Genomic DNA, 14475 nt, shown 5'->3' on the forward strand with positions numbered 1-14475 from the left:
ACTGGTATAAAAATAAGCACACAGACCAATGGAACAGAATAGAGAACTCAGAAATAAACCCAAATACTTAGAGCCAACTAATCTTCGACAAAGCAAACAAAAACATAAAGTGGGGAAAAGACACCCTTTTCAACAAATGGTGCTGGGATAATTGGCTACCCACATGTAGGAGAATTAAACTGCATCTTCGTCTCTCATATTATACAAAAATCACCTCATGATGGATTAAGGACTTAAACCTAAGACCTGAAACTATAAAAATTCTAGAAGATAAGATTGGAAAAACCCTTCTAGACATTGGCTTAGTCAAGGATTTCATGGTCAAGAACCCAAAAGCAAATGAAATAAAAACAAAGATAAATAGCCGGGACCTAATTAAACTAAAGAGCTTTTGCATGGCAAAAGGAACAGTCAGCAGAGTAAACAGACAACCCACGGAGTGGGAGAAAATCTTCACTATCTATATATCTGACAAAGGACTAATATCCAGAATCTACAATGAACTCAAACAAATCAGTAAGAAAAAAACCAAACAATCTTACCACAAAGTGGGCGAAGAACATGAACAGACAATTCTCAAAAGAAGATATACGAACAGCCAACAAACATACGAAAAAATGCTCAACATCACTAATGATCAGTGAAATGCAAATCAAAAACACAATGTGATACCACCTTACTCCTGCAAGCATGGCCATAATCAAAAAACAGTAGATGTTGGTGTGAATGCAGCAATCAGGGAACACTTCTACACTGCTGGTAGGAATGTAAACTAGTACAGCCGCTATGGAAAACAGTGTGGAGATTCCTTAAAGAACTAAAAGTAGAACTACAATTTGATCCAGCAATCCCACTACTGTGTATCTACCCAGAGGAAAAGAAGTCATTATTCGAAAAAGATATTTGCACATGCATATTTATAGCAGCACAATTCACAGTTGCAAAATTGTGGAACCAGCCCAAATGCCCATCAATCAATGAGTGGATAAAGAAATTGTGGCATATATATATGATGGAATACTACTCAGCCATAAAAAGGAATGAATTAACAGTATTTGCAATTACCTGGATGAGACTTGGGACTATTATTCTAAGTGAAGTGAGGAATAGAAAAGCAAACATCAAATGTTCTCACTGATATGTGGAAGCTAGGCTATGAGGACAGAAAGGCATAAGAATGACACAACGGACTTTGGGGACTTTGGGGTAAGAGTAGGAGGAGGGCAAGGGATAAAAGACAACATATATGGTGTAGTATATACTGCTTGGGTGATGGATGCACCAGGATCTCACAAATCACCACTAAAGAACTTACTCGTGTAACCAAATACCACCTGTACCCCAATAACTTATAGAAAAATAAATAATCTGAAAAAATGATGTATATCTCTATGTGCAAACCTTGAAAGATATGACAAATATAGTATTAAATAAAAAGGAGTGTGTTGCAGAATAGTTATCTATATTATGATCCTATTTGTATATTTTTGCTGTAATAAACCATAACCATGAGTCTAATGGATTTTCTGAGTTCTGTGAGTCCTTCTTATGAGTTACCAAGCCTGAGGGTGGCTTTGAGGACCACCTAAATGTTGCAATACCAAATAAGGAGAATACATGCTTCTGTAAGCACAAAAAATTCCTATAAGGATATAAATGAAACAATAATGAGACTAGGAGGTAGGGAACTTTTACTTTTCAATATACAACATTTTCTTCTGTTTTTATTTTGCTTAAGGATATGTATTACTTTTGTAATTTCTTTAACTTAAAAGAACTATTTGTTGGCATGGCAATGGAAGGAGAGTGGTAGCCCTATGGTTAGTACGGATATCTGAAGAACTAGAAGAATTAAGAATAAAAGTAAGCCAGGCGCGGTGGCTCACGCCTGTAATCCCAGCACTTTGGCAGGCCGAGACGGGCGGATCACGAGGTCAGGAGATAGAGAGCATCCTGGCTAACACGGTGAAACCCCGTTTCCACTAAAAAAATACAAAAAAAAAAAATTAGCCAGGCGTGGTGGCAGGCGCCTGTAGTCCCAGCTACTCGGGAGGCTGAGGCAGGAGAATGGCATGAACCCGGGAGGTGGAGCTCGCAGTGAGCCGAGATCATGCCACTGCGCTCCAGCCTGGGTGACAGAGTGAGACTCCGTCTCAAAAAAAAATTAAATAAAATAAAAATAAAAGTAAATGCACTCATTAATAACCCTGAGTCAATGAAAAAGTTAAAATTGTTATTCATATATTAAACGTTATTCATCATATTAAATAGAATATGAATCATAAGATAGGAATGTATATAACATTTACTAACATAAAAAATTAAAAATAAGTATTTTTAATGTTCGAAAGGAGTAAGTTTTAGCTGGACATGGTGGCTCACACCTGTAATGCCAGCTACTACTCAGGAGGCTGAGGCAGAAGGATTGCTTGAGGCCAAGAGGCCAAGACTAACCTAAGCAACATAACGAGACCCTCGTCTCCAAAAAATTAGTTGTGTGTCAGGAGTTCGAGACCAGCTTGGGTAACATAGTGAGATCCTCATCTCCAAATAATTATCTAGGTGTTGTCAGGAGTTCGAGACCAGCCTGGGCAACACAGTAAGACCCTGTCTCTACCAAAAAAAAAAAAAAATGTAGTTGGGCATGGCGGCACACTCCTGTAGTCTTAGCTCCTCAGAAGGCTGAACTGGGAGGATCACTTGAGCCCAGGATTTGAAGCTACAGTGAGCTATAATCATGCTACTGCACTCCAGCCTGGGTAACAGAATGAGATCCCCATCTCCCTGCCCCCTAAATACATACATACATACTTAAATAAAATGAAATGTTTGTTACCTTATATACTTTCTAGAAAACTTAATTCCCAAACAATGACATATATATATATCAGATAGGAGGGTTTCAAAATACCTACACTTATAAATAATTATACAGAAACTACAGGGGGAATGGCAGCCATGAGGCTCTGGAGAGCAGAAGAACAGGAATTTAGAGAAAGACTTAAAGAAAATTTCTTCTGTTCAAAAATTCAAGTCTGACTAAAAGAGTCTGTTAACTTAAGATGGTTCAATACACTATGGAAACCTGTCATTATTTTATAAAATTACATAGATATATCTTATTGCTTAAAGCAAACAGTACCTTGAGTTAATCCTGTGCATATGCACATTCATGCACACACATAAAAATTATGTCCTCTCAAGCTACAAAATGTGGAACATTCTTCTAAAAACAGTAATGTGAATTAGAAAACCACCAGATTGTTTAAGTACATTAAGCAGAAAAATATGCCTCAAAACAAATGGTAAGTTAGGGAAGAAAGGTCAAATAAAGGTTTTGTCACATGCTATTATAATAGTAATAAATGCAAATTATTTTTCAGTGTTACATTGCCACCTATTGGTCAATTTTTTTACATAAAAAACCATAAAGATATTAGAGAGAAAAGTTGATAAAATGTTTAGAACTGTCCAAGTAAACCTCTATTAAATCCCTGACCCAGTAAAACTAGGAAAGTTAACAAAATGTTGTCACTTTCTTTTTTAAGAAACTGGGTCTCACACTCTGTGATGATTATGATCTCAGTGATCATAGTTCACTGCTTCCTTGAACTCCTGGACTCAAGCAATCATCCCATGTCAGCTTCCTGAATAGCTGAGACTACAGGTGTGTGCCACCACACCTGGTTAATTCTTTTTTTTTTGTAGATATGGGGTCTCACTATGTTGCCCAGGCTGGCCTCGAACTCCCAGCCTCAAGCAATCCTCCTGCCTCGGCCTCCCAAAGTATTGTTATTACAGGTATGAGCCATTGCACCCAGCTGATTCTTGTCACTTTAAGCTACTAAGGCTTGGGATAATTGTTACGCAGGAATAGATAACCAGAGCAGCTAAGTTGAAAGATGAACACTACTATCTTAACTCTGGTCAGCTCTAAACACTGTTTCCAATCCTAATACATACTCCCAATTTTCCAGGCTTCTGATCTAATAGCCTACCTTCTAAGTTTACAACCTCAGCTCATCCTTAAGAATCTCATACCCAAAACTGTCTGGTTCTGACATTTTGCTTCCATCTTGAACTTCAATTTAGACTTTTCTTTGACATTACACCCAAACTTCAGTCTTCACATACTCTGCTGCCATTTATATGATTCTTCACTATCACTAATTTGTTCCAAATCAGAGAAGATAAATTGGGCATAAAATGGAAAACATGTACTGGAAAATTAAGTGTTATACTTAACAGATCCCCTCTAATAAATTTAGAAGTACTGAACAGATCCTGACACTTTAGACTTAGGTGGCAAAGAAAATTATATGTAAATACTACCACTAAACCTTAAAACTTAACAACAGTTTTAATATATTCCATGTTATACATGATGGATATTAGAATATTCTTGTTGCAGATGGTTACCCAGCTATGGCAGAGGAACTATCTCTAATACTTATATATACTCTGGAAAAGAAAATAAAAGTAGAGCTTCAGTTTCCTTAAGAACTTCGAATAAAACCTAATGGAGAAACCAGCCCCTCTGAAGTTTTAACAAGGGTAATCTAGGTATTTATTTTTTTAATTATCGAAACAAACAAAAAATATAACCCAATGTAGAACTTACTCAACGTGATAAAAGACACCTATTAGAAATCCACAGCTAATGTCATACTTAATGGTGGAGAACTGAAAGCTTTCCCTGAGATCAAAAACATGACAACCAACTGCTCTGACCACTTACGTTCAACATTGTACGGAAATTTCTAAGAAGGGCAATTAGGCAAGAAAAAGAAGTTGAAGATATTCATATTGGAAAGGAAAAAGTAAAACTATTTCTACTCATAGACTATGATTTTCTTAATAGAAAACTAAATCGCGCGCGTGCGTGCACACACACACACACGCGTGAGTGCACACATACAACTATTAGAACTTATAAATGGACTCAACTAAGTTGCAGGATACAGAATCAGTATACAAAAATCTGTTGTATTTCTATATACTAACGAAGAACTATATGAAAATAAAATTAAAACAATTTTATTTCCAAAAGGCTCAAAAAGAATAAAATATTTAGGAATAAATTTAAGAAAATAAGTCCAAGACTTTTACACTAAAGAAATTAAAAGACCTAAATCAAATTTCATTATTAAAAGAAATTAAAGACCTAAATAAACGGAGAGAAATTAGATGTTCATGGAGGGGAAGATTTAATATTGTTAAGATGGCAATATTCCTCAAATTGATCTACAGATTCAATGCAATATCTAACAGAATCCCAGCTAGTTTCTTTGAGGAAATATAAAAGCCAATCATCAAATTCAAATGAAATTTCAAGGAACCTCAAATAGCAAAACAACTTTGAGACAGAAAAATAAAGTTGTAGGACTTCTTCCTGATTGCAAAACTTACCACAAAGCTACAGTAATTAAAACAATGTCACACTGGCATAAGGACAGACATATAGATCAATACAATAATATTGAGAGCCTAGAAATAAACACATACATCTGTGGTCAATTGATTTTCAACAATGGTGTCAAGACTCTTCAATGAAGAAAGAATAGTGTTTTCAACAAATGGTGTTAGAACAACTGGATATCAAAATACAAAAAATGAAGTTGGACTCCCACCTCATACCATATACAAAAATAAACTGAAAATAGATCATAAACATAAATACAAGAGCTAGAACTATAAAATAAGAAAACACAGGTGAAAAAATTCATGACCTTCGATTAAGCAATGAATACTTGGATATGCACTAAATGCAAAAGCAACACAAGAAAAAAATAGGTAAATTAAATATAATCAAAATTTTAAAGATTAGTACTGAAAAGATGATATAAAAAAGTAAAAAGACAACTCACAGAATGGAAGGATATATTTGCAAATTATATGGGTGTGTTTACATTTGTAAATGTCAATTTTCAGTAAAAGGAACCATGATGTCTTCAAGAAATGGCTGATTCTGGGGCCGGGACAATATAACATGAACCTGGAGCATCCTGTAATGCCAGAAAGTAATAAAGTGCTCAAAGCCAAAAGGATAGGGACATATCAAAGGGTAGAGGACCTAACCTTAAAAAAAGCTCCCAATGGTCAAAGTGAAACAATTTGAGCAAAAAAAAAAATGCAGTAATGGTTTATAGTCCAATGCATGAACTAAAAATAGATGAGTATATAATTATACAAATCAAAGGCTAAATAAATGGGTAAGAAAAGATAATTTTTTCTTTAAAAAAATCCAAATTTTATGTGTAGGTATTACCCACTATAGGAGATACAGCTTAATTTCCACCATCCTCCCATTCAGGTGGGCTAGATTGAGTGACTGGATTCCAATGAACAGATGAGGGACAGGTAAAAGTAGCAGCTCTACAGGAGAGAAACCTGACAAACTCTACCCTAGCCAAGTGATGAAAATTAACATCATCAGTGACAGCAAGTGCTTATCATGTACCCCCGATATGAGATATGATGTGACAAAAAGGGTATGTCACTTCTGGTATATTCTTTCAAAACCTCAGTCTAATCTCAGTCTAATCACAAGAAAAACTATAAATTCAGATCAGAGAACACTCTACAGGATATCTACCTGGACGGTCCTCCTTAAGACTGATGAGATAATGAAAAAATAAAGATTGAGAAACCGTCATAGACCAGAAGACTGTTAGAGACATGACAGCTAAATACAATGTAGAACCCTGGATAGAAAAACTGGTGCAATACAAATGCAGTTTGAAGTTATTAATAATAATGTGTCAATTTCTTAGTTTTGACAAATCTACCATGGCAATGTAAGATGTTAACAATGGAGGAACCAGATGTAGGGTATATGGGAACTCTCTGCACTACCTTTTCAACTTTCATGTAAACAGAAAATTATTCCAAAATGAAAAGGTTTTTTCTGTTTTTCTGTTTTTTGTTTTTTATTTTTGAGATGGAGTCTCGCTCTGTCACCCAGATGGGAGTGCAGTGGCGCGATCTTGGCTCACTGGAACCTCCAGCTCCCAGGTTTGAGCGATTCTTCTGCCTCAGCCTCCTGAGTAGCTGGGACTACAGGCGTGCACCACCATGCCCGGCCAAAAATTTTTTTTAAATGTCACTAAATGATAAAATATGGCAATGACAAATGTTACTCTTCATGTTAGAAGCTTTAATTTCTTTTTTTTCTTCATTTTTTTCATGAACAAATAAGTACACTAAGCACCCGAAACTGTTGTATTAAACAGTTTCAAGGAAATCTTGTGGAAAAAATCTGCTACAATGATACTAGACACTAGCTTATAACTTTTCAACAATAAACCAGCCACAAGATTTATAGACACCTATTTAATCGTGGGAAAGAGATAAACTTATTATTAGGCCTTAGATTTGTGATGGCAGTTATTTTGCTATGTATTAACTACCTCATTATCTTTAAAAAAGAGGCAAAGCCACGGATTCTAAAGATTACTATCACTTTGACAATGACAATTACCCAGACTTTCTCAACAAAAATAAAACCTCAATAGTGTCTTAAAGTAATATGATATGACAAGATAAACATATGAAGAAAAAATTGCACAAATTAATAATCGTAGATTAAAAATTAATTTTAGTTTTGCAGACAGTACAACGTGTTGCTTTTCCAAGTGGCAAACATATCAACATCTGGCTCTCACATCAGATTACTATCACATAAGGATCAACAGTATTGAAAATATTAACCTTTCATACTGATGGCCCCTTAAAAGGAGATAAGCAAGCAGCAATTCTTCTAATGACATGAAGTTTGGAAAGACACAAACTGTTTTCAGGATATGGAGAGAGCTCTTGTTATCACCTAATATTTGGATAGCTGGAAGAATCTTTGATTGCAACACAGACATTTGTGCATTTTTAAGTGTTTACAAGGTATCCCCTAAAACCCTAAACACTTTCAGACTCAGCAAATAAATTCTGAACAGCTGGCGACATTAAGGGTGATTTTATTCTATTGAAATACTAAGAATTTTCTAAAAGGCAAAAACCTGAAGGATAACCACAACAAAGACCAGATACTTAGTAGCTGTGCAATTACTATTTGTTAAATAAAATATAAACACATTTTTTATTCAACTTGCTTCTTTATGTCACTGTCTATTAATACCTTACCTGGATCAACCAAAGCTTTGTTAAATATTTCTTTAAGTTTCCGACTCTTCACATTCCTTCCTTGAGCAAGATTTCTATACATCTCATAGCCTATGATCATAACACCACCATCTTCTTGCCACCTCTGCAGCATGTAGCTTCTCTCCTGAGGACGTTTCACAGTTGCTAATTCAGAAACCTTTTGTGGGGAAATAAAGATTTTTTTAAGTAGCTACTAAAAACATGTGAATATTAAATATTCCCACTGAAATATGCATCACTGGTTAAAAAACATTAAAAATTAAAAAAATTAAAAATAGTTTACTATATGAATTTCATGTGACTATTTTAATAATAGAAAACATTTAAAATAAGTTACCTCAAGCTTCTCATCATCTTTTAATCCCTCTTGCCACTTCTCAAATTCATTCATCCAATTCAAAGCAGTATTAAGAGGACAAACCACTAACGCCGTGCTGAAATCCAGTTTGTCACACAAAAGAACTGTATGAAGAAAACTTACCACCTATAAGAAAACAGATTGTCACCTTCGTTTAAATACCCACAAAAAAATTTAATAAATTAAGCAATCTTACAATATTATAGCTTTGTTTTGCTTAAACAATAAACGGCCAGAATTTCCAAACCAGGCAAGGCACAGGGAAAGAGATAGTAAAATGCAAAAGTTCAACTAGATGATGTATCAGGCTCTTCCAACTCTAAAGCTCCATGATTCTATGATCAATGTGAATAGTATAAAATGATCCCATACCAATACTAAGTCCTAGGTCTCCACAGAATGTCCCTATAGTCCTTCAAAAAATACCATCGCTCATTTAGAAGAGAATCATGTTACATAATATTTTTCCACTTTAATGTGTTCTGACCCATTAAATCTATAATTACTTTATGGTTTAAAAGTACAAATACATTCATCAATTTTACATCTCTGCTACAACTCCTGCCATTTAGAAATGCAGCAATTTTAATAGTAAAAGATACTTTACTTTGTCATTACTTTAACATCATAAACCGTTAAAAGTTGTAAAAAAAAAAAAAAAAGGTAATTTCTACCTCAGAATCTTTGCAGTTGTTGTTGGCCATACCTGAAACCCCACAGCCTCGCTTCATTAGGACCTCTGCTCAAACATTACCTCCTAAAAGATGCCTTTCCTAACTCAATATCCTCCCTTAACATTCATTTTCTGAAAGTACATATTTCTTATTTGATTAGCAGCTCTCTCCTCCACTAGAATATAAGCTCCTTGGAGACAGATCTTGTTATTCTTGTTCACTGCTTTATCTTCAGCCCCTACGACTGTGCCTGAAACATAATAGAATCCAATATATATTAATGAATCCACAAAAACAGGATACCTTCATATTCTTCAGCTCTTACCTGTAAAGTCTTACCAAGGCCCATACAGTGGGCAAGAATGCATCCTGAACCTGGAGATTTCTTTGTTTTTTTCACAGACTCACAGCAGCAATCCCACATAAACTGAACACCTAAAAATAACAGCTTCATTAAGTTGAATTTAAAGGTCCAAGTTAAAAACTTCCTTTATATAAACACATCAAAAACATAACCAAAACTTCTAAGAAACAGCATTAAAAAAAACACTTAGCCAAATAATTTCTTACATGTAAATGGGATTTTTTCCCACCAAACTAAAGCAGAAACAAGTTAACACAAACATAGAACAGGGGGACTTTCCTTCATCTTCTCTAAGCTATCCACAGTAGATGTTCTCTATTCCCTGAGATGGTTCAAAGAAACATAAGAATACTCTAAAAGAGAAACATGGCCGGGCACAGTGGCTCACGCCTGTAATCCAAGCACTTTGGAAGGCCGAGGCGGGTAGATCACTTGAGGTCAGGAGTTAGAGACCAGCCTGGCCAACATGGTGAAACCCCGTCTCTACTAAAATACAAAAAATTAGCCAGGCATGGTGGTGGTGTGCACCTGTAGTCCCAGATACTCAGGAGGCTGAGTTGGGAGAATCACTTGAGGCCAGGAGGCAGAGATTGCAGTGAGCTGTTATAGCACCACTGTACTCCAGCCTGAGTGACAGAGCGAGACTCCATCTCAAAAAATAATAATAATAATTTTTGTAAAAAGAGAGCAACTTTATCCAAAAAGAGAATGGCTTCCTATCAAAAATACCTTTGAGTTTATTAAGTCAATCAGGAAAAAAAAACTCAGGAGATAATTTCATCATCTTTTCCTTTATTCGATAGTAAACATTGAGCAAGAAAGGGGACTAGCAACTCAAAAGGTAGGAACTACAGAACCTCCCTTATGATTAATTCACATAAACACTCAAAACTGACTTACTGATTCAACTCTAATAAAGAAAACATACCTAAAAATGCTGAAATAGCATTTTCTGAAAAAGGCTTTTAGCTAGCTACAGCTCTTCCCAACCCCTAGCTGCCCTTAGGCCAGTCTTTGCTAATTAGGTGAAACCCACTTGCTATATCTACCCATTTGTAAGTAGCACTTCTTTCTCTTTTTATAACACTCATTGTGTTTGCAATCACCCAATTTTGTTCTTCCTCATTTGTTTATGAGCTCCATAAAGGCAGGGGAATTGTGGATTCCCCACCCCACTCACCAATTTACCTCCAGGACTTAGCAGGATGTGAGGCAGCTGCCTCACACCCAAATATTGGTAAAAACTTAACTAAAAATTATTGAATCATCTAATAGTTTCTTACCATCTACTTGATGGGGTTTCAATTTGATAACCATATTTCTATGAACCTGCACTAAAGGTTCTTTGGTTTCTTCATCTTCATCTAAAACCAACTTGGTTGTTATTGGACACTTGGTGGGTGAAGCATCTTCAATTTCTATCACCTACAAGAAAAGGAGTTGTTGATAGTTAAGCTCAAAGAAATCATTCAAGCAATGGTCAGTCTTACCAAGGGAGATTTTCCAAAATATAGACACATTTACTCCCACACCACAAATCCAATTGGTATGATTTAGATCTGTGTCCCCACCAAATCTCATGTTAATTGTAATCCCCAATGTTGGAAGTGGGGCCTGGTGGGAGGTGGTTGGATCATGAAGGTGGATTTCTCATGAATGGTTTAACACCATCCCCTTTGGTGCTATTCTCGTGACAGTGAGCGAGTTCTCACTAGATCTAGTTGTTTAAAACTGTGCAGCACCTCTCCCTCACTCTCTTGCTCCTGCTCCCACCATGTGAGGTGCCTCACTCCCCCTTTGCTTTCTGCCATGATTGGAAGCTTCCTAAGGCCTCCCCGGAAGCAGAAGCCACTATATTTCCTGCACAGCCTGCAAAACCGTGAGTCAATGAAAACTCTTTTCTTTATAAATTACCCAATCTCAGAACTAACACACCACTATTTTGCTTCAATAAAGCCAGGACAGAGCTCAGGGTTTTATGTCTTCTAAAATCAAAACTCTCCAAAAAATTTTAAATCACTCTGATAATGTCAGTAATTTAGCTCAACAGATCTCACCCTGGATATTTCAACAACATTTATTACACAGAGTTGTGAAAAAAGCAGTGTTCCCTGTTTTTGGTTGCTATGCCAAAAAAAAAAAAAGAATAAAGAAGGAAGAAGAAGGAGGAGGAAGAAGGAGGAGGAGGAGGAGGGAGGAGGAAGGAGGTGGAAGGAGGAGGAAGGAGGGAGGAGGAGGAGGAAGAAGAAAGAAGAAGAAGGAAGAAGGAAGGAGGAAGGAGAAGGAAAAAGGAGGAAGGAGGAGGAAGAAAAAAGGAAGAAGAAGGAAGGAGGAGGAAGGAGGAAGGAGGAGGAAGGAGGAAGGAGGAGGAAGAAGAAGGAAGGAGGAGGAAGGAGGAGGAAGAAGAAGAAGGAAGGAGGAGGAAGAAGAAAGAAGAAGGAAGAAGAAGGAAGGAGGAGGAAGAAGACAGTCCCAAACAAGAAATGTGCGACTCAGGATGTCAACATGACTACCACTGAAAAACACTGTAAATACATGATGTGAAAAGAAAAAAATATTTAGAAACACTGGTTTCAGAACCACAGGCTCAAAAATCATGATAGGAACATATAATACCTTCTAATTACAAAACGGAAACAATTATCACAAGCTCCTTATTTAAAATAAAACTTAAGTAGATATAATATATGCACACAGGTAACAAGTGTGTGTGTGCATATATTTTTTGCTGTCTTATCCTAATCTCTATCCGTTACATAGTATATTCAGTAACTACGCAAGATAGGTACAAGTATTACCATTTGACAGATGAAAAAACTGAGGGACAGAGAAGTAAAGTAACCTGCACAAGGTCATACAACTATTGAGTATCATGACACTGAGATTTACACAGAGGGTTGATCCCCTGAGTCCATGCTCTTAAACATTACAAAATACTAGTTTAGTAAAATAAATGCTTGTAATAAAGTTTTACGGTTCCATGAAAAAAAATAGAAACTCGTGATTTTAAAATCATAAAAACATTACGCAGTTGGGCACGGTGGCTCACTCCTATAATCCTAACACTTTGGTAGGCTGAGGGGGATGGATCGCCTGAGGTCAAGAGTTCAAGACCAGCCTGGCCAACATGGTGAAACCCTGTCTCTACAAAATATACAAAAATTAGCCAGGCTGGTGGCGGGCGCCTGTAATCCCAGCTACTCTGGAGGCCGAGGCAGGAGAATGGATTGAACCTGGCAGTGGAGGTTGCAATGAGCCGAGATCGTGCCACTTCACTCCAGCCTGGGTGAAAGAGCAAAGCTCCATCTCAAAAAAAAAAAAAAAAAAAAACCACAAACAAACAAAAAAAACTTTTAAAAAAAATTAAAAAACAAAAACATTACGATGGTGAAGAAATAAAATTTTAGGCACTTTTTTCTTATTTACAATTAAAACTAGTTAACAAATGAATTTGTTAATGTTCAATATAGAAATTTTCAAACATACACAAAAGTAGATGGAAGAGAATAATAAATCCTATTACCCATCACTCAGCTTCAAAAATTATCAACTTAAGGCTGGGCACGGTCGCTCATGCCTGTAATCCCAGCACTTTGGGAGGCCAAGGTGGGTGGATCATGAGGTCAGGAGTTTGAGACCAACCTGGCCAATATGGTGAAACCCCATCTCTACTAAAAATACAATAACAACAACAAAATTAGCCAAGCGCGGTGGCGCGTGCCTGTAGTCCCAGCTACTCGGGAGGCTGAGGCAGGAGAATCGCTTGAACCTGAGAGGTGGAGGTTGCGGAGAGCCGTGATTGCGCCACCGCACTCTAGCCTGGGCAACAGAGTGAGACTCCGTCTCAAAAGAAAAAGAAAATTATCAACTTAAGGCCAGTTTTGTTTCACTGACAGCATTTTACCCATTGTCCAGTTCCCCAGATCCCACAAATCATTTTGAAGCGAACACAAGAAAATATGCAATGTCATCTATAAAATGTTTGTAAATGTCTCTTTAAAAGGACACTTCCTCTTTGTAAAACCATACGATCATTGTCACATCCAAAAAACTACAAATAAGTCACAGATTTGCAGTAAATTATCTGAATAGATATTGTACTTACATAAAATTGTGATATACAAACCAAGATTAACACTGAGAAACAGTGTGGTGAAGTAAAAATAGCATAGGCCATTCAGACCCAAATTCCATTTCATCAAGCTACCTAAACCCTCTTAGCTTCTGTGTCTGAATCTGCAAACTGGGAATGATTATCAATAGTTTCCACAAGGTTGTTCTGGAGACCGAATAAGGCAATGTATGCAAAGTATCTGGCATAGGCTAAGTATTCACTAAATTATTACTGTGTCCCAGCCTGGATATGTAGTAGCTTCATATCACTGGGGTAAAGCCATTTTATAAAAATGGAAAATTCCCTAAATGTCTTGTCCTGTTTACAAGGTGTGGTACACAGAATCCTAAAATGGCCCCAGAATTACCGTCATCTGATATAAACACCCTGCATAATCCCCTCACCTTCTGAGTATGGTTGAGACCTGTAAATATGATTGGGCTATCATTCGCATAATTGGCCCACTAATAAGCTGACTCTGATTTAATCAAAAGGGTGATATTCTAGGTGAGCCTGACCTAATTAAAGTGAGCCCTTTAAAAGACTGAAATGCTTTTCTATTGATCTCAAAGATGAAGCAATCTGCCATGTTGTGGAGAGAGAACTCTAGTAGCTAAGGACCTAAGTGTAATAACTGAAAGGAACTAAATTCTACCAACAAGTGAGTTGGAAAAGGATACAAAGTCTTAGATGAAAGCAAAACTCTACTTAACATCTTAATTTCGGCTTGGTGGGACACTAAGCAGAAAACACAGTAGAGCCATGCTCACTAAGCTATTCCCAACTTCCTGACCCGTGAGACAAATAA

At 36.6% G+C, this 14475-nt stretch overlaps 1 protein-coding gene across 10 annotated transcripts in view; it reads right to left on the reverse strand.

Moving 5' to 3' along the window:
- Positions 1–14475, reverse strand: part of ATRX (ATRX chromatin remodeler) — a 282427-nt gene that overhangs the window by 122477 nt on the left and 145475 nt on the right. For all 10 annotated transcript variants that reach the window (XM_055376622.2, XM_019019449.4, XM_055376624.2 and 7 more), the window contains 4 exons: positions 10837–10978; positions 9515–9624; positions 8495–8641; positions 8137–8314 (listed from right to left, as the gene is read on the reverse strand). In XM_055376622.2, coding sequence (XP_055232597.1) covers positions 8137–8314; positions 8495–8641; positions 9515–9624; positions 10837–10978 — 577 coding nt within the window. The remainder of the gene's footprint in view (positions 1–8136; positions 8315–8494; positions 8642–9514; positions 9625–10836; positions 10979–14475) is intronic.

Source organism: Gorilla gorilla, chromosome X, assembly GCF_029281585.2.
Source record: "Gorilla gorilla gorilla isolate KB3781 chromosome X, NHGRI_mGorGor1-v2.1_pri, whole genome shotgun sequence".
Classification (NCBI taxonomy): domain Eukaryota; kingdom Metazoa; phylum Chordata; class Mammalia; order Primates; family Hominidae; genus Gorilla; species Gorilla gorilla.